Source organism: Limanda limanda, chromosome 1, assembly GCF_963576545.1.
Source record: "Limanda limanda chromosome 1, fLimLim1.1, whole genome shotgun sequence".
NCBI lineage: Eukaryota > Metazoa > Chordata > Actinopteri > Pleuronectiformes > Pleuronectidae > Limanda > Limanda limanda.
Window position 1 is genome coordinate 34843040 of NC_083636.1, and position 20597 is coordinate 34863636.

General features: G+C 41.2%; 4 protein-coding genes across 6 annotated transcripts; 3 read left to right on the plus strand and 1 right to left on the minus strand.

Annotated features, from left to right (window-relative positions):
• The first annotated feature begins 196 nt into the window (after window positions 1-196).
• rnf185 (ring finger protein 185) lies at window positions 197-5374 on the plus strand. Of its 2 annotated transcripts, none has more exons than XM_061073914.1 (6): window positions 197-663; window positions 3001-3019; window positions 3101-3213; window positions 3396-3450; window positions 3824-3941; window positions 4027-5374. In XM_061073914.1, the coding sequence occupies exons 1-6, from the start codon at window positions 458-460 to the stop codon at window positions 4122-4124; spliced, it is 609 nt and encodes a 202-aa protein (XP_060929897.1). In that variant the 5' UTR covers window positions 197-457; the 3' UTR covers window positions 4125-5374. The 2 variants fall into 2 exon arrangements, with proteins under 2 accessions (XP_060929897.1, XP_060929898.1); XM_061073915.1 differs by having other exon boundaries at window positions 3824-3926.
• Window positions 4961-8159, minus strand: LOC133004160 (uncharacterized). 2 transcript variants are annotated; one of them, XM_061073912.1, is made up of 2 exons: window positions 8002-8159; window positions 4961-6094 (listed from the first exon to the last, which is right to left on the minus strand). In XM_061073912.1, exons 1-2 carry the CDS (start codon window positions 8129-8131, stop codon window positions 5382-5384), a joined length of 843 nt encoding a protein of 280 aa, XP_060929895.1. In that variant the 5' UTR covers window positions 8132-8159; the 3' UTR covers window positions 4961-5381. The 2 variants fall into 2 exon arrangements, with proteins under 2 accessions (XP_060929895.1, XP_060929896.1); XM_061073913.1 differs by lacking the exon at window positions 8002-8159 and adding an exon at window positions 7619-7679.
• Window positions 8160-12872: 4713 nt separating this feature from the next.
• Window positions 12873-13961, plus strand: LOC133005644 (homeobox protein goosecoid-2). The gene is given in 5 exon segments (XM_061075429.1): window positions 12873-12905; window positions 12907-12955; window positions 12958-13305; window positions 13397-13647; window positions 13884-13961. Coding segments are annotated over 5 exon segments (759 nt in total).
• A 1410-nt stretch (window positions 13962-15371) lies between these two features.
• Window positions 15372-19689, plus strand: ess2 (ess-2 splicing factor homolog). Its single transcript, XM_061071257.1, has 10 exons — window positions 15372-15769; window positions 16532-16700; window positions 16877-16957; window positions 17058-17227; window positions 17565-17682; window positions 17782-17915; window positions 18036-18138; window positions 18240-18349; window positions 18464-18579; window positions 18735-19689. The coding sequence occupies exons 1-10, from the start codon at window positions 15623-15625 to the stop codon at window positions 19003-19005; spliced, it is 1419 nt and encodes a 472-aa protein (XP_060927240.1). The 5' UTR covers window positions 15372-15622; the 3' UTR covers window positions 19006-19689.
• The last annotated feature ends 908 nt before the right edge of the window (window positions 19690-20597 follow it).

Consider the following 20597-nt stretch of genomic DNA (forward strand, 5'->3'; position numbering starts at 1 on the left):
GCAAGATGGCCGCCATGTGGTGTCCGGCTCCGTCGAACGAGACACCTAGTCTTTATATATATCTATGGGAGCAACACCCACCCCTCTCCCTTGATCTACTTCCGGGTCCGTGTAGCGGATGTGTGATGCAATCAGCTGGGACCAAGTCGTCACAACTCCTTACAAGTTACGGATCATTCACTGAACCCCACCCCCACCCCCCCCACTCAGCTAACACCGCTGCTGTGTGTGTTTATCTCCGCGGTGCTTCCGGTTAGACCGTCGCCTGGCTCCGCTAGCTAACACGTTAGCCTCTCCGTAGCTAACTAGCTCTCCTGCTACCTGCGGGATTAAAGTGTCTTTTAGAAACCACTCCTCCGACCTGGACCTCCGCATGTGTGTGTTGTGAAGCCCCGGGTGCTGCCGGCGGAGTCACCTCCACCTGAACCTGCCAGCTCGAAGAGGATCTCGGTTTTAAATGGCCACCGCTGCCCCCGCTCCACCTCCTCCTCCGGCCTCCGGCCCCTCCACCGCGGCCACAGACAACCCGAGCCCCGGGTCCAGCGGCTCCAGCGCGGCAGCGGCGGCGGCGGACAGCAGCAACCAGGACAGCACGTTCGAGTGCAACATCTGTCTGGACACCGCCAAGGACGCAGTGATCAGCCTGTGCGGACACCTCTTCTGGTAGGTCGGAGTTTAGGTTAGGGTCTGGTAGAGACTGATTAAAGCTTTTCAAACTAGAGCCCACCTCCCCAGTGTCAGTCCGGGTAAATAGGCCACAGTTCAGGGTCCAGATTGACCGAGACTGTTTTTAAAATCTATCTAATCTACATCATGTTGTTTATTAGCAAAACGTCATTGTGGCTAATGTAGGGTGACCAGATTTGAGTTTGTAAAAAAGAGGACACTTCGTCGCGGGGGGGGGGGGGGGGGGGGGGGGGGGGTTGGCGTGGGGAGGTGTAGTGTATAGCATGCCGCACCATGACCATGTGAATGCATACAAATGTCACAAATGAAATGACAAAAATTACACAAATGACTATATGAACATCTATTTATTGAACTTTAACAAAATTGCAAAGTGCAAATGTAAAACAAATCTTTTTTGTGGCATTTAAATGTGTCAATAATGATAACAAATAAAACATTCTAAATAATAAATTCTTTATATGGCCACATATTAAAATAAGAAAATTAAGAAACTTTTCAGTCCTCCTCATATATTAAAGCAATAATGATAACAAATACAATATTCCAAATAATAAATTCTTTATATGGCCACATATTAAAATAAGAAAATTAAGACACTTTTCAGTCCTCCTCATGTGGTTGGCCATATTTCTCTGAAGACTGAATCTCACCCAGGAGTTGGCGATTGCCTATCAAATAGGTATGAAAGTCCTTGCAGGTCATGTTTTTGAAATTGTACTGGGTGCACAGCTTCCAAATCGCTGCCACCTTTATTTGCCACTGACACGTAAGTGCCTGCTCTGCATGTCATGCACTCAGCTTCCGAAGCATCACGGCCGAGGCGAAAACATGGGTATTTTTTTTTTAGTTCGTCCGTGAACTTACATTTACGTTTAGGCATGGCTACAGATGTAATGTGCTGTTGTAAACAGCGCACGGAGTGGAAGCGGCAAGGTGCTCAATGTTGCCAGATTGGAAATGACAAAGTAACGTTCCAAAGGCTCAAAATAGTCGTATTTGGAGGATAATTATCGTGGCTCTGGCAACCCTGAGATCAGTCGCACAATGACAGACTCTCTCTACAGTCAGCTCGCGCAAGAAGGTGGAACGTAAGGGTGGTACCATTTCCAGAACTTGGAAGGCCGAAATAACTAATAGGCTATGTGAAAGACCCAGAAACACAAATATGCGACGAGGCAAAAAAAAAAAAAAAAAATTATTAATATTTTTTTTGCGACGAGGCAAAATACCGGACGTTTTTGGAATCCCTGCCGGACGCATTTTTTAGGTCTCGAAAAGAGGACATGTCCGGGAAAAAGAGGACGTCTGGTCACCCTAGCTAATGTCAACAACAACCATCACGAGGACATGTTTACATCTGCTTTACTACGAACTGACCATGTTTATCGTAATCACACACCACAACACACACACATGTAATTTTATTATCTCAGTCACTTTCATTCAAGATTCAAGATTTTTTTATTGTCAAATGAACAGAGATAACATGAAGTAGTCACTGTCAATGAAATGCTTGGGTCACACACTCTCTTTAAGCAATGCTCAGTAATTTCAACCCCAAAAAATAAAATAAAAATAGAAATAGTATAAAATAGAATAACAATGAAATAGAATATCAAAAATTTAAAATAGAAAATAAAATATATACATCTAAATAATTTTATTATCTCAGTCACTTTCATTCAGGGCCGGGTCTAGGCAGGGGCAAGAGGGGGCCTGGCCCCCTCAAATAAATGTTGTGCCCCCTCAAACTAAATCCCAATTTATAATAATAATAATATAATAAAGCACAATGCCCCCTCAAGATTTGTGGCTGCCCCCTCATACATGCCTGTCTAGACCCGGCCCTGCTTTCATTCAGGATTCAAGATTTTTTATTGTCAAATGAACAGAGATAACAGAAGTAGTCACTGTCAATGAAATGCTTGGGTCACACACTCTCTTTAAGCAATGCTCAGTCATTTCAACCCCAAAAAATAAAATAAAAATAGAAATAGTATAAAATAGAATAAAAAAGAATAAAATAGAATAACAATGAAATAGTTATTCTAATCAAAAATAAAAAATATATACATCTAAATATATATCTTTACATGCTGCTAGATCCACCTCTTCAAATATAATCTGACCCACTTTTGTCCACTGGGAACCAGTCACGTCTGAGCATCTGGTCTGGTTTAAGTGGTGAAAGTATTTATTTAGTTAATCATTTGTTAAAAGTAGATAAAGTGGGTGTGTTTCACTAATCAAATCTCTTCTCTTTCCGACATCTCTCCCCTCTCGCCCCCGGTTGCATTTCCTCTCAATCAGTTGGCCATGTTTGCATCAGGTAAGTCAAACTTCCCTTTTCCTCATTTTGCAAATGCCAACGAGAGGGCGGTGCTTTAACTCGTCTTTGTCTTTGATTCAGTGGCTGGAGACCAGACCGAGCAAACAAGTGTGCCCGGTGTGTAAAGCTGGCATCAGTAGAGACAAAGTCATCCCCTTATATGGGCGGGGAAGCACAGGTCAACAGGACCCCAGGTTGGTATTGTTGTACAGGTCAGACTGACCCTAAACTTCATGTATTGAGTCATCACAATCCTCCTCCCCCTAGTACTGCAATGGTGAATATGTTCCACTCAGATTTTAATGTAATATTTAAGAGAGACTGAGAATAATAACTTTTTTGAACTGTTCATGATGGCGTTTTTTTTGTTTTATAGAGAAAGAACACCTCCTCGACCACAAGGGCAAAGGCCTGAACCAGAAAACCGTGGTGTAAGTTCTCTGTACCAATAAGAATGATCATTTCATGCCAGATCTGTACCTTTTTGTTTTCTGGATTTCAACCATGTGACGCAGCAGTGTGTATTTTCTCATTGAAATATTAGCGGTCGAGCAATCTCATGATGAAATGATTACATGGAATGACGCAGGTGCTGTGGTGCAGTCCTGTCGTTCATTCATTAACAAAAGAACATTTCCCTCTGGGATCCATTAATCGCACTGTGTTGCGTTGCAGCCTCGACTCTGGAGAATTACCACAAGTTGTACCGCCTGTTGCGTCACATCGGACAAACCGTACAGTAGATTGTGCGTCAGGTGTTGTTCATACGTGACTATACAACAAACATTTTCCTATTTTTCACAGGGATTTCAAGGGTTTGGTTTTGGAGATGGGGGTTTCCAAATGTCGTTTGGAATCGGCGCCTTTCCATTTGGTATTTTTGCTACGGCGTTTAACATCAATGATGGTAGGCCTCCTCCAGGTATTTATGTTTTACACCCGTCACTATCACCATGATGGATCTTTCATCAACAACATGTCGTGTAACTGTCAAACTTGTTCCCCAGCGGCACCCGGGACGCCCCAGCACACGGACGAGCAGTTTCTGTCTCGACTCTTCCTGCTTGTGGCGCTGGGGATTATGTTTTGGCTGCTGATTGCATGAATGTGCAGGAAAACAACATGTGGGGGTGCGGCCAGGAGATCTGCCCAGGTTGAGACGGGAAGGCTCGTCGTCGTCACGGTGATGTGCGAATTGGATTCTGCCTCCGTGCAGGTTTTTCTTCCTCCATGATTTTTTTTCTCTCTCAACAAGCCATGTGAGATTAGAGCAAAACAGTTTTTTTGAAAATAAATGTATGAGTGCTAATCTAAGAATAACAACTTGATGGTGAACCATGTGAGATTGGTTGCCTTTGACGTCAGGGGGCTTTCACACTGGACATTTGGACTTGTCTTAGTAGGAAAAGGACAGGATTGGTACTGTCTACCATGTTGCTGATATGTCACAATTCAGGAAAGTTTGGAAATCCTCCAGAGACCATACAGTCATTTCAGCCTGGCCCCTGTGGACCCCTGGGGTCTAGGGAGGCCGAGCTGAAGGATGTGGTCCCTGAATAGGGACACAGCTCATCGGGACCCTCCTCTTTAAACCCTGACAGCGTGATGGTTAAGATAATTTGTGCTTTTCCTACTCTAACATGTCAAAATGTTTTCAGGGAATAGACGCCTTTTAATTAAACAGTGACTATGAGTCTGTAGTTCCTCTGCGTCATCAGTTCGTTTACTAATGTACTTAGAATGTTCTTTATTTAATTTAATGCTACCTGATCTTACAAATTACACCTTTTTGTTGAAATTTACCAAAATCTGTCACATGCTTTGTTGAATCAAAACAATGTCGGACAGTCTTTGGATTTTAAAACTCCATCGATGCAGTTGAAAGATTAAACTATGAAACAGTATTTATCTCCAAATTTTAACATTTTTATTTTGCTCAGTTTATTGTATGTCCTTGTAAGTAAATGTTAAATACTTTACTGCAGAGTAGAGAGAACTTGGTCTGTTCACGTGAAATCTTTTCTCTAAATGTAAATTCAGACTATTGACAGAAAAAGGTAATGTGAATAAAGATGTGAATCATCTGTTTTCCTATGAAGGTGTCACTCACACAAGCCTTACTTGCTCAGTTAATATGCAAATGAAGACACACCAAACCGAAGTGGTGTTAAAAAGTTAAATACTCTGTTGAGAAGTAGAATACGTTTTGTTTTTCTTCACTCTGAATTATTTCACATGGAAAAAAAGATGTTCAACTAAACCACTTTATGCTGTAACAAAAGAAAAATCGATATTTTGGTCATTCTGTGGAAGACGTTTATAGAAAACAGAATAAAGTACAAAAAAAAAATGTTGGTTTGGTTCAGTTCTGTGTTTCTTGCTTTGCGTTTTTCTCTTGGGATTCCGACGGTGTCACGTTGAACTCGGCCTCGTACATAATCTGCTGGATCTTTATTTTTGTCTCGCACCTTTTCTGTGGAGCGAGTCGCTTGAGAGCCGGAACAAAGCTCAGCAGAAATAGTTCATCCTCGTCCCGGGGCCTGGTGGGAAACGAGGCGCCATTGTCTTTGACCAGCCATTTTGTCGGGGACTGTATACTTTGAGAGGAAGGCGACGAAAGTGACTCTTGAATCAGGCGCCGTTTCCGCCCGGTCTTGCTATTGGCTGTGGTCTGAGAGGTTGGCGGCAGCTTGGCCATAACAGCCAGCTGCGCCATCTGCGTGTCCTGGGACATTGAAGGAACCTGCGTCAGAAACGCCACCTGGGGCTTGAGGTCAGGTTGGCTCACGGGGGTCTTCATGATGGACTGCGGCGCCCGGACCACCTCGGATGACGTGCTCTCCCCCTCCATGCTGCCAGACTCGTTGTCAGGGTTGTCGTGGTCGTCATCCTCGTTGCCACAGATGTCCGCCACGCCGCTTCTTGACCCGGTGAAGGGTGCGATAAACTTCATCAGTTGTCTGTATTTCCACCGGCTCTGCACGACCTCCCCTTGCTTCTTGCTTTTGATCTCCATTCGGACTTCCTTCAGGTAGCGATCTCTCATGTTCTTCCATTTTCTTTTGCACTCCTCAGCTGGAAAGAGAAATTTTAGAGTCATGATTCTCATGATGACTCACAGTGAACAGAACAATGAATAATAAAAAGGAAGCAACCTGGACATGATGTGTTCATTATTATGATTGTTGATATTAGGATATTAAAGTTATTTTCAACATTTTTGGTAATTTTACATGGCTCTTGACATAAAATCAGGCATATTTAGGGGAATTGAATATATATATGTGGTCCCATTAAGGGACTGATGGGCCTTGGCGGAGGTATGTGCTTTCTGAATTCCCTTTATACTTCTATATAAAATTTATTTTGTAAGCTCCATAATTTATTTAAAAGGTGGAAAAATATATAAACCAATAACAATTTGGCTACAAAAAGCAAATGGATTAATATTGAACATATAAAATAAGATGTCTGAAAACTGACAAAAGGTCCATTATATTGTCTTCAAAGGGACTCTTACCTTTGTTGCATTCGAGAATTACAGCACATTCAAATCATCCTGCCTTCCTCCAATGCCCCACCCCCTCGTTCCCATCCGCGGTGTTTTTTTGAAGAAACTTTATTTACAAGCAGACTAACAAGCTACTGCCTCCGCGCACCCACGTGAGTTTTTGTTTACCAAAGCAATGGATTCGGTAAGTTATATACATTTACATTCACATGCCTTGATGACGCGGGCCCGAATGCGCCACAAGAAGCAGACGGAAAACCTGCATGTCCATGCAGCAAACAGACAGGTCTGTCGGCCAATAAGGTCCTTCGGTCCGAAGAATTTTATTGGTTGAAGTTTTCACTAAATATTATGAGAGTGAAATAATTGTTTGTTTTTACTCCTGGTGGGTCTGTCTTGCATTTTAGAGTGTCATTACCTTATTAATACCAATTTAACCTTATCCAAAAAAAGTGTAAAAATGCAACAAAGGTAAGAGTCCCTTTAAGTCGAAACTGCATAAAACACAAAACAAATATTTTTAAATTAATTTAACAGGTCAGCAGATCCTCACAACTGACATTTGAACAAAGTAATGTTTTTATCATTTTATATTTCTCGTCCACGCTCTACTGTTGTGTGACCTTCAATTAGCTTCCAACTTTTTTGTTGAATTTTAAGTATTGTAACTAAGTTTTGAAAGGTGCTTTGTACATAAAGTTTAATATTATCATGATTAACTTTCCCCTTAAAATGTATTATTACCTGCTTATCTTGATAAATGAAAATAAATTCTCTATTCAAATGTTATTCAACTTCAAATCCCAGAGAATAATTCACTCAGATAAACTCAAAGATCTGAAGTTGACACCACGTGATGAGTTTCTCCAGGACCCGGGCACCACGTGCTGCTCTGGCTCTCTGACACTGACATGTTGACCCGAGACACTGACATGTTGTTGACCCGGGACACTGACATGTTGACCCGGGACACTGACATGTTGACCCGGGACAGTGACATGTTGACCCGGGACACTGACATGTTGACCCGGGACACAGACACAACCCGACGCTTCTCACTTTGTGTTTTCTTCGCTATGTGATCTCACCCTGACGATCGACCGAGGCTCAGTGCTTCCTCCTCCGCAGAGCCGTGCCGTGCCGTGCCGTGCTGTACCGTGCAGCGCAGCGCGGCCTAGGCGAGGCAGCGGCGGTAGCTACCGCTAGCACGGCGGCTGCGCGGCGCTGCGGCGGCACCGAGCTGCCTCCCCCCGCGGAACTAAAACAACCAGAACAGCCAACCCGCCGGAAACAGCACCCGACACACACACACACACACACACACACACACACACACACACACACACACATATGTGCGCTCCCTCACCCCCGCCCCCCCCCCCCCCCCCACCCTCTGCGCTGCGGTGCACGGTGACGCCGCCTCGCACATTACAAGTGTCAGTAAAGTTTTGGGACGAACACAGTTCCTCACCCGGGAGATCCAGCAGGAGGCTGATGTTCCTCCAGGCGTGTGCGCGGCTCTCCGTGCACCGGTAGTTGGGCAGAGTCACGTTGTAGAGCTCCGGGTAATTGAACACGGCCAAGATCAACTTCTCGTCCATCTTGCGCCTGCACGTCTCGCTGCTGCTGCGTGCGGGGCTGCGCGGACGCGGAAGCGGCAGCGTTCTTCTCCCGCCTTTTCCGCTCCGCTGCCGCCCCGACGCTGCGCGGAATGACGCGGCGGGGCGGGCGGTGCGGTGCCGCGTCGCTCCGCCGCTTACACTGGGCCACTGCCGCCAGGGGGCGCACCACCGCACACAGGCCTCCCTCACTCTCTTTTTCACTGTGGGAGAAGAAAAGAGATTTAAACCCACATCTTTGCATTATTACATTATATCATTATGATACCAGAGGGATGAACAGGCTATTTCTCCACTTCTCAAACTCAACTGTAAAAAGTGTTTGTGGTTACCAACTGCAATACTCCACCAAACCGGCACCCTGGAATATTTGTATATTTGCACCAGCACCATAACAAGCATATTTGAATATTTCCACTACTGCACAAATTGAACATTCATCTGTAAAGATATATATTTAGATGTATATATTTTATTTTCTATTTTAAATTTTTGATATTCTATTTCATTGTTATTCTATTTTATTCTTTTTTATTCTATTTTATACTATTTCTATTTTTATTTTATTTTTTGGGGTTGAAAAGAGATTTAAACCCACATCTTTGCATCATTACATTATATCATTATGATACCAGAGGGATGAACAGGCTATTTCACCACTTCTCAAACTCAACTGTAAAAAGTGTTTGTGGTTACCAACTGCAATACTCCACCAAACCAGCACCCTGGAATATTTGTATGTTTGCACCAGCACCATAACAAGCATATTTGAATATTTGCACTACTGCACAAATTGAACATTCATCTGTAAAGATATATATTTAGATGTATATATTTTATTTTCTATTTTAAATTTTTGATATTCTATTTCATTGTTATTCTATTTTATTCTTTTTTATTCTATTTTATACTATTTCTATTTTTATTTTATTTTTTGGGGTTGAAATTACTGAGCGTGGCTTAAAGAGAGTGTGTGACCCAAGCATTTCATTGACAGTGACTACTTCATGTTATCTCTGTTCATTTGACAATAAAAAATCTTGAATCTTGAATCTTGAATCTTGACCCTTATATCACTGGTTCTCAAACTAGAGTTGGGCGGTGTGGCCTAGGGGGTAGAGTGGTCGTTCTCCAACAATAAGGTCGGCAGTTCGATCCCCAGTCTTCCCCATCTGCATGCCGAAGTGTCTGGGGCAAGATGCTGAACCCCGAATTGCCCCCCATAGAACAACAAAGTGCTGCTAATAGATGCACTGTATGAATGTGTGTGAATGGGTGAATGTAAAACTGTACTGTAAAGAGCTTTGAGTGGTCATCATCAAGACTAGAAAAGATTTAACGCAAATGGAGAGAGTCGCAAAAAGATTTCCTGCAAATTAAACAAAACTCATAAGCCATTCTTGATAATATATTTTACTCATTAAAAGTTCCAAGAGCTGAAAAATAATTGTTTTACCTCAAATATTTAAAGTGAAACCGTGCAAATGCTCATCAGCCGTTCGATCTTATAGTTTCTTTGTGACCCCTGAGGGGATTACGACAGATTAGCGACCGCATCGGTTGCAGCCGGTCAGTTTACAGCACCGCAGGAAATGTTATGTGCACGTACACGTGATTTGTTTTTGTTAACTATTGCTCAGTTCTATAACCTTTATGATAATGGGAGTCACATGTCTCTGGTGGGGTTGTTTCGGGGGCTGAGAAGTTTATGAGCCCCTGCTTTAGATAACCTTATCCTGCTCTACTCTGAAAGGTATCAGAAAACATATACCTATCAGAAATAGTGTAGCCTGTCTTATGCATAATAATGCTATTTTTAACCATATAAGACAAGTTGCATAATAGTTTTTTCACACCTGTTAATTTTTCCATTATTTGTTGGATACAGTGTTATTTCTAAATAGTCTTTTGAATTATGCTGGATCCTACAATGGCTTACGCAGGTAAAATCCTGAACTTGTGTGTTATCAAATAGTTTGTCGTGGTTGTGATAGAATTCCAGTAATTTAAAAAGAGATAACAACACCTGACTTCCTCCACCCGTCCATATTCTAGTTCCTCAACTTGTTTTAGGGCCACAAACTGACCCCTTATTATTGCAATGTAGGCAGTATAAAATACTGTTGTCTTGTAAACTCGAATAGATTCAAATGCATTAAAGGGAAGATTTAAACAAACTCCAAAAAGGTTGTGTGTAATATAAATGACAGATACATATCCTTAACTGACGTAAATGCTGCTCACAAAGTGAATGTAGGATGTGGAAAAGTGCAGCGAGAACCCAGTGGCACATGGGAGCAATTTGTCTTCCTGTGTAGTTCAATGTCGGTAACGTAAACCTGCTTAAATAACAAAACACATGGTCCCAGTGAGTCTGAAGCCAGACAGACTGAACTCCAGGTCCCAGAGCTCATTTTCAGATTTCACGGAAACGATTTGAGAAAAAAAAGAAGGGGGGGTGGAGAGAGAGAGAAATATAATATTTGTATTTACACAGATATCAGATATGGAGTTTCTGCAATCACAGAGTGGCTTTCTTGATTCCTCTCCAGCCCCCAGAGGATCGTTATCTGACGCGTGCTTTCTTAAGCTTCCACAGTCACTTGGTAAAAAGTAGTGTGGATGTTGCTTGTGTTTTCCCTGCACAAGAAAACACAGAGGAAGGTTGATCCTCTGCATTTCGTGGTCTCACAGCTGCAATCTCCAATTCCCCAGGAGGTTTTGGGCCCCGGTCCAGCGGTAAGCAGAGACACTGAGCTTTTTCACACGTGAATGCTCTCATGTCATGTTGGGTTCTCTGCTCATTTACTAACAGTCAGTGTGTGGGTGTATTTCGTAATCCTGTGTCTCCTGTCTGAATTGTACCGATTTGATTTGTGTCCTTTATTATTCATGTTTTCATTTTTCCTCCCGCTGACCTGAAATTTGAGCAGCAATGCGATTTTTCTCTGTCCCAACCGGCATGTTAGTCACTGATAATTACGTTGAAAAGAACCTCACATTCTAACCCTTACCCTGATAAACACATATTTTCCAGAAATAACTGTGTACAAAATATGCATTTGCAAAGGATATGACAGAAAATGTATGAATTCATTATAATATTATTATATATATGTTTCCGCCTTGACCTTTTGTGAATCATGCTTTTTGTCAGAATATCTGAATTAGTGTTTGGACACTTTGTCAACATGTAGCGTATACATTTATTATATCAGATACATATAGAATGTACACAGGAATGTTCTGCAAACTGCTCGCATTAAACACAAAGTATCCAATCTCTGATATTCTTTGATTATATCAGTCATATTTGTAACTGCACGATAAGTGAATAAAGATCATTCCCCTAAAAAATTGGCACCAGATTCCACAGAGATGTTACCACAGACCCCCTGATCTGGATCTGCACCAAAATTGTATTGGTTCTTCCTCCAGTCATTCCCCTCCCTTCCACTGAATTTAATGGAAACTGGTGGTGTGGTTTTTGTGTAATCTTGCTAATAATGACAGAGAATCTTCATAGTAAAATTAATCGGTTGTTAGGTATTGTCCGTCTTCCATGTACTTCCCTTCAGGCTGTGTTATTGAGAGTATACGACGAATCATGTGGTGCGGCACCATTTCATGAGCACCAGCAATAATGTTTACCCATTTTTCACTGTTAATAATGTTTGCAAGTGAAAATCGCATTAAATTGAAGAGAATCAAAAGTCCATAAAACTGTATTGATCCTGATGTGCAGGTGGTTTCCCTCACTTCCCTTCTTGTGCCAGGTATTTCTCTTTACAACAACAAAATGAACCTTTATCAATCTAATCCCCAGTAATGAAATTTGAGCTGTATGAACCAGTGCGGATGTGCTACAATTCCTTCTTTTGAGAGCCACAATAACTGCAGATAGCGATCTCCCATGCTCCTCAAACTATATGTCAACAATCTGGACGCTATTAAACCCGGGTGAAAAGGATGGGATGGTGTTTATTGTTATCTGTTTTCAAAAGCCCTTATAAGCGGAGCTTAAGACAGATTGTGGAAATCCATTAATTCGTATATTGCCTTGTATGAAATCACAGGATTTGTTGAGGGGGGGTATGAATTTAACCTGTAATAGCTTTACCTCAGCTGTGCACATTGTCAGAGCAGTCTGAAAAGACTGCAGCTCACAGATAAAACACATGATGCATTATCTTGAATACAAACTACACAGAGGAGCCCCTATCTGTGCTTATCTGTATTAAGTAATATTGTACATACAAACCCATTAGTGACACCACGCATGTCACTATAGCACTGGCAAAAAAAGTCACTCATTCATCTGCATCTCTTTATTTAGTGGGTATGATCATTATGCATTGTTGTCTTATTTACCGACCATATCTACTAATTTGCACAAGATCATTTGCTGATAAAGCTAAATAGGAAAGTGACATCATGAAATAAATGTAGGCAGCTAATCCTCAAGTTCAGCATGCACAAGTCTCTGGCCACACCAAAAGAAAAAACCTTCATCTCTAAATCCAGGGTTCTAATACCGAGCAATCCCCTTTTCTCTAAAACCCCAACAATAAGGATCTTAGGAGCTCTCCACTTCTCATTTTATGCAGTGAAATCTGATTTCTTTTGGAGAAAGGAATGAGGCAAGATTAACTGAATCTGCCGTCCTCCCTAACCTCTTCACAAAACTGCCCAGATTAGCTAGGAATTAAGTTTCAACCGTTTTATGTGTCTGGTCCACAGGGGGGATTATAGTTTTTACTATTTTTTTTGCCTCCCAATTTCACTATAAGGGCCTGACACAGTGTTGTAGAAGGGGAGAAGCAGAAGAGCAGCGGAGCCCGAACAATCAAAAAGGGCTGTGTGTCAATATCCTGTGATTATCATTGCTTTTGTTTTATTGGGCTTTCTTTGAGAGATGGATGGAGTGATGAGGACGGAGAGACAAAAGTTTCCTTTCACTATAGAGAACATATTGAGCAAATATCCGGACGGTAATGGTGACAGGTGGACGTGTGGGACGAGTGGTGCTGGGGAGAAAGAGAGGACAGTGAGTCCTGCTGGGGACCAGACAGAGACTGTTGTTCATCACGCCTGTGTGTGCTGCTGCTACTGCTCCCACTGTGGAGACATATTCAGAGCTGATTACATCCATGAAGGTAAGACTAAACCAGCACCTCTGTTTTAACACGTGTTTTAAAAAAAGCTGGATTTGTCTTCTGAATCAATTACTCTCCTCTCTTACATCAGATTTCCTGCCTGCCGCCTGTCAGTATGGATGGCCCCCGGCGATGCTCTCCAACCCCTGCAGGCTGGGAGAGGCTCTGAGAGAGGAGCAGCTGCCCGGTCAGGTGCACAGGAGGACCAGGCGTCACCGCACCATTTTCACCGAGGATCAGCTGGATGCACTGGAGGAGCTGTTCCTGCAGAACCAGTATCCAGACGTGAACACGAGGGAGAAATTAGCACAGCACACTCACTTGAGAGAGGAGAGAGTAGAGGTGAGTCTGTAAGGTCATATTCAGCCTTTAAATAAATAATGCAATTGTGAAGTTGTAAATGCCACATTTAAAAATAATATATATAATTGCATTTTCTTGTATTTTTATTTAATGTCTGCATTGATAAGGATGTTTGATAATAGTCTCAATGTAGATATACGTATTTAAAAGTTGCCAGATATTGTGAGTACAGTGAATAAAAGCATGAAATTACCACTAACTAACTTTTCTGGCAGGTTTGGTTTAAAAACCGAAGAGCAAAGTGGAGGCGTCAGAAAAGACTATCGTTTGCTGTGGGAAATGGAGAAAACTAAATTTTGTACTGTATGTCCGGACGCCAGCACTGAAAATGAGAGAGTTATATTTGTATGTATGTGTGTCAGTGTTTGAGGGAATAAATTATATTGTAATCAGTTCATAAACAGCCAGACAAAAAAATGTTTTCCACCAGATAATAATTTTCTTGTAACTAATTATGTGACTTTAGCCTGGGCAGTTTGTAGCCGTTTTATGAAGCTGGTTGGTTGAGTGCATGATAGAAGTACTGGCAGCAGATACGTCTTGGGATCCTGAAAGATACGTTTTAAGTTTGTAAATATATTGTTCTTACTTACAACAGTTGTGAAAAAAAGTGCCCTTGATAAAAAATAAAGTTATTTTGAAAGAGTTGAAAGCTCCTGTTTTTCCCTCAAACCACAATACACAAAACATCATGAAATATAGAATATAATTTAAATATTTCACTTTATCTGCTTTAGTTTTAGGTTTATGTTTTGGAGAGAAATAAAGAAAAGCTTTCATCCAAAGAAATTCTCCAGCCATGAGCACAGGCAATATTTACTGGGGGCACAGGATAACACTAGGAGTTAGTATATATATATAAATAAATAAATATTACCTGTGCTCCTGGGTGGAGAACTTGTTGTATCTTTGTTGGATATATATATATATATGTATATATATATATATATATATATATATATATATATATATTCCACAAGTGCATAGATAACAGGGGTCAGATTGAAGCCACTTGTTTGAAGAGTCTATCCTGCAAACTATACCTATATTGCATGTTAGATAATGGTGATCAGTAAGGATGAGTAGCCTTAGTTATTACTTTGTTGTTCAAATGAGGAATGCTATCAGGGAACTTTTTAATTAAATATAATATACGTAATTGATATGATCTTGAAAATACAGGTATATTTATTTGGTTCAGCTTTGGTTTTGTAACATTCTTTTGTCAGGTAAGTAGATCTTACTTTGAACATTGATGTATATTCTACAAACAAGTGTTAATTTCAAAGAACGTGGAACATTTTGTCTCCTGTCTAAGTAACAATCAAAGTTATAGTAGACATTTGATTTAATCATGGTGATTTAATCTAGTCAGCATTCACAACATCAACTTTGATGGGTTTGACATCAATGACATCTTTTTAACTCGTGTTTTCTTTCAAGGAACAGTTGAAGTTGAGAAACATGTCAGTTGGTCGAGACTCAGGAAAGATCCAGTTTGACAGTCTTTGACATCAAAGACATCAAAGACAAGTCAAAAAGCGGTTGAAAGTAATCGAACATTAATACGGAGAAGAGGAAATAACAGGTTAAATATAATTGAATTTAAACAATAACAAAATATTTAATTCAATTATAATAAAAGCGACCGTAAATATTCTTAGAGTTAACTTCCGGTGACGTCCATCGCGCAGTACGGAACTACGTCGGTCGGACGCTGTCGCTCTGTTGTGGCTAATGATCTATGCTAACAATACGTAGCTAACGCATCGCAGTTGTCCACAGCTTTCTACAGCTTAGAACCTTCCACGGTCCCTTCAGGTTCTGTACGCGGGGTTTGTGAGGCAGAGAAGCCGCCTCGCGTCTCCGTCCTCTCGCTGCTTGTCGGTGAACGCTTCTCCGCTAGCTGTTAGCTGTTAGCTGTTAGCCTAGCCGAGGCCAGTCCAGCTCCACGATGGAGGGCAGCGCCAGCGTCAGGAGAGCCCTGTGCGGGACCCTCGTCCCCGCGGCGCCGACCACCATGGCCATCCGGCAGCAGCCAGACAATAAGGACAACGGGAGGCCGCACAGGAAGGTCCTGGACGAAGACCAGTACATCGAGGTGAGGACAGGACAGACAACCGTGTGGGGGGGCGGTGTTGATCTGGAGGAACCAGACAAAACAACGGTGCTAGCGAGGTTAAACATAGCAGGAAACTGACCATAACAAACTCAGTGTTGTGTTTTGTCACAAAGGATTTAGTTTTGTACCTAGCTTCTCTTCAGTGCTTTTTAACTCGTGTTTTCTTCAAGGAACAGTTGACGTTGAGAAACATGTCAGCTGGTCTCTTGGATGTTCGACTCAGGAAAGATCTAGATTGACAGTCGTGGAATTAGTTTTGTCCATTTATGATATTATTGGAGACGTGAGACTGTGAAATAAATCATTTAATCAAATGACAGAAAGATATCAGGCAACAATATTGATAATCTTGTAATAATTAAATGATTAAATAGGCCACAGGTCCTCAGGTAATAGCCTCCCATACCTAATGAGTTATTAGGAGTCAAATAACATTCAGCTTTTAACTGGTCAATATTTCAATGATGATTTGTTGGTACATTTTTGTCTGTTTCTTAACTTTTCATTGACTGAATAATTGGATTAATCAGCAGATAACTCAACAATTAAAATGACAGTTGGAGCGTTACCATCCTGGTTTGTTCTTACAAACAAGCAACTCAAGTAAATATGTAGGCTTGTTTAAAAGTGCGACTGGCCTGAGAAAAAGTGGTCAAGTATATACTTTGTTTCTTGTTTTGGAGTGCCATGTCATGATCCTTTCATGTTCAAAGTCAAGTCTTACCTGTTGTCTGTGAACAGAACTTGGAGAAGATCATCCAGAGGGACTTCTTCCCAGATGTGACCAAACTGCAAGCGCAGAAGGACTATCTGCATGCAGAGGAATGTGGAGACCTGGCGAGAATGAGGGAGATTTCCATCCGATATGGATCATCTGTGACAAAATCCACACCACGATCTTCTGCACCTTGTGAGTATTGTGATGTAATTTCCATGTTTTTCTTGTTTTTTTTTTAATCACAGAAAGAAAGAATAGCTTTTGTGTTCTTGTTGCACCTTTATAAATACTTGATTTTACAAGCTAGTTACACTTTATGAGATTGTCATGAATGGGCTTTTCAACTGTGTTTTTATTTTGTGTGCAAGATGTGACTCCAGCCAGCTTTGAGACACCAGAGGGCTACGCGGCGTCTCCCTCCTCCATTCATAGTAAAGGTTTAGATGGAGGTGAGTGTTTCCTTTTTTTAAATGAAACAAATTGAGATACTGAAGTTTACCTGTAGTTTCCAGTAGCTAAACTGTACTTCTCTCAATGTTTTATTTACAGAAGGCAGAGATGAATTCAAGGTAGAAAAAGAGCTTCCCCCCCTGGATCGATTCCTGGCTAAGAACACCAGTGAGGATAATGAATCGTTTGAGCAGATAATGGACCTGGCTAAAGACAAGGAGAAAGTGAAGCATGCCTGGTTATATGAGGCTGAGGCTGAATACAAACAGGTACATGTGCAGACTACTTTACTTAAATTCAAAGCAAAATGGAAAAACAGGGGTTCTGATCACACATACTTCAGTGAAGTTAGAATTTTGTGAAATTGTTAGTTGCAGAACTTTTTATGACTGAATAGCTAATAACAGAAATACTTTTTATGTGTTGGGTATCAAACAATCACCAACTGTGGGCTTGAAATGGGGCTTTGAAAATGTTTTGTTTGTAGCTTGGATTTAAACTACAACTTCAATAGTTCTAAGGGTTACCTTGCTGTAGTTTATAGTGGCAGTTGATTGCTGACTGACTACAGTCAAAAAACATATAATAAACAATGGTGTGTTTCAGCGCCACGACGAGAACCTTGCCTTACCATCCATGGAGAAAGCAGCACTGGAATGTGTCAAAGCTGGACTGGAAACATGGGAGTACAAAGCAAAGAATGCCTTGATGTATTATCCAGAAGGTAAGATTTTTTAAAACATAAATGGTCAAATTTGTTGAATACATTTCAGTGTGAAAATAAATGATTATTATAATGTGTTTTTTGCATTTTCCAATTCAGGTGTTAAAGATGACGATGCGTTGTTTAAAAAACCACGGGAGGTAGTTCACAAGAATACGCGTTTTGTCGTAGACCCGTTCAGCAAAGCTCTCAACAAAAGCCAGATTCAACAGGCCGCCGCTCTGAATGCACAGGTAAGATTTAGGATTATGGTTCATGAAACCAAGAAATAAGGGATTATGTTGTATTTGGGTAATATACCTCAGTAGAATTCCTGAAAGATGCAGATTAATATGTCATGTCTCTATGTCCAGTTCAAACAGGGTAAAGTTGGCCCTGATGGAAAAGAGCTCATCCCACATGATTCCCCAAATGTGAACGGATATGGTTTTGAGAGAACGCCTTCCCCTGCGCCTGGTAAGTGCATCTTCTAATCCTTCCCCACCTGGAAAGAAATGTGGCCATCCATTATTCGAGAGCTCTGCCAACATTTTGTTGTTCTGTCAATTTCTATTTAGGTGTATGCGACTCACCTCTGATGACGTGGGGTGAGATCGAGAGTACACCCTTTCGTCTGGATGGATCGGACTCGCCATATGTTGAGAGGAATCACGGTCCGTCATTTAAGGTACAGAGCATTGAGAAGTTTAGATTTTTGGGCCAAGGATGCCATTACTCCACCATATCTTCACATAAAAATGTTATTGTTTTGTTTCTAAATCTTTTAATATTGTCTCTATAGATTCCAGAACCTGGGCGGCGAGAGAGGCTGGGAATAAAGATGGCGAATGAAGCTGCTGCTAAAAACCGTGCAAAGAAAAAGGAGGCATTTCGAAAGGTCACAGAGAATCTTGCAAGGTAAGAACATTCATCCTTATTCACTCTTGATTTGATCTTCTAGAGGTAACAACGCCCTGCTCCATCTGTCAGCTATGTCTTTTACAGCGTGTGTTATTGTGGTTATTAAGAAGTTACTATTGTCATGAACTAACTCATCACCTTTTGTGTTGCAGTCTGACACCTAAAGGTCTGAGCCCAGCACTCACCCCCGCTCTGCAGAGGCTCGTCAATCTGACGTCGAGCAAAAACACGGACAAAGCGCTGAGAGCAAGTTACACCCCCTCTCCCTCACACAGAGCCCCCGTGTCTCCCTTCGGTGGCCTCACCCCGTCAGGAACACCGACACCAGACAAGGACAAGACACCAGGCTCTCAGGACGTTGCATCACTCACAGACAATCTGCTGCAACTTCCCAAGAGACGGAAAGCCTCTGACTTTTTCTAAGGAGGAGAAGCTTCTCTTTATTTGGATATTATAAGATATTGTATTGTGGAAAAGTTTATAAGAAACTAGCCACGTCCATTTTTTCTGTGATTTAAGAGCACATCATTCGACTGGATGGCTTGTTGAATAAAATGTACAGTGGACTGATGTATTTTTAAGGATTTGTTTGTTTCATGTTTGCAGGTTGCTATAGATCCCAGTGAAATATGCTTTCCAAGTTCTATGTAATTATTTGTTTGTTATATTATATTTTGTTTCGGTCTCAAATATAAAGTTTCCTGTTACAATTTCTGCCACTTTCGAAACAGCACATCCTGAACTGATATTTTTATATAATTATGGCCCATCATTTTTTGGGGGAGAATATCATGTGGATTTTAACACATTTTACACAAAAGTCTTTTGCCCAGTTCTTCATACATGTAGCCATGGCATTTTAGTGTCTCCCTTCAAATGTAAATGTGTGTTCATGCCATGTCAGCTACATCCAGAAATATTCAAATATGTACTCAAGTCTGTTTCTTTGAAATATCTGAGGGGACAGGGTACCTTAGGGCCGTCTTTTAATAAAATGAGGTTGGCCTTTTTGGAAAGTCAACACACATGCTTGATTTCCTTCTTACCACTCTCAAGGGAGTCTGAGGTCATTGTCTGTTTTCATTATAAAGAAGTGAAGCAAACTGATGTAGACTGAGGTGTGTGCATTACATACTTAAGATTAACCTTGTATTGGATTTTAGTACCAGTTCATATTTAATATACATGTTTATCATGTGTAAGAAAATGGTCTTGTTACTGAAGCAGAAGAGACTAGGTTTGTATTTTGTTACTCGTCTGCCTATATGTACATTGAAAGAACAAGTGCACAATGCATGGCATTGACGTTTACTGCAGCAACAGCACAAGAGGTGGAGGACAAACTCACCTCTAGTGCAAGAAAACGTGTTTCAAACCTCAGCGGAAGCAAATGTGAAGCTTCAGCAGTCTCGAGTTTAACTGGACATCATCTGATAGTACAGGAGCGAAAAAAATCCCCTCTGTGTGTTTTCTCCAGACATTGTTTTTTGGGCTGAGAACTGTTTGGATTCACAACACTTGTTATGTCTAACTCAGACTGATAAGGCAGCTGAACCTTAGATTACAAAGCATATTTGTACACAGCAGGCACAATAGATTTCCATATTACTGTGTGGGAATTGTTTTCAGGGGGACTTCCAGATAAAGAGTCACAAGCTAGTGGGAAAAGGAAAACATTTTATTTAAACATTTATTTCTCTCTGTTTTATGCTAATGCAACTTTTAATTCGTTTTTTCAACCTCAGTCAACATATCAGGTAGTTCACATGTCTGCAAACAGCGGCTTTATATTATTGTGAGGCACCTATTAAAGAGTCTTATTCTGTTGCGCACAGCCAAATATAGCTGACTATATTAATTGTGCTGTACTTAATTGCCCCCAAAGGTGCTGTTAAAGTTATTAGATATCAAACAGCTCTGAGTGTCTCCAGAGGGATGAAAAAGTACAGCCACTTAAATAGTTGCATGTTAGTGAATCTGCATATGTATCTGATTGTGTATAAAAGCTTTTCAGT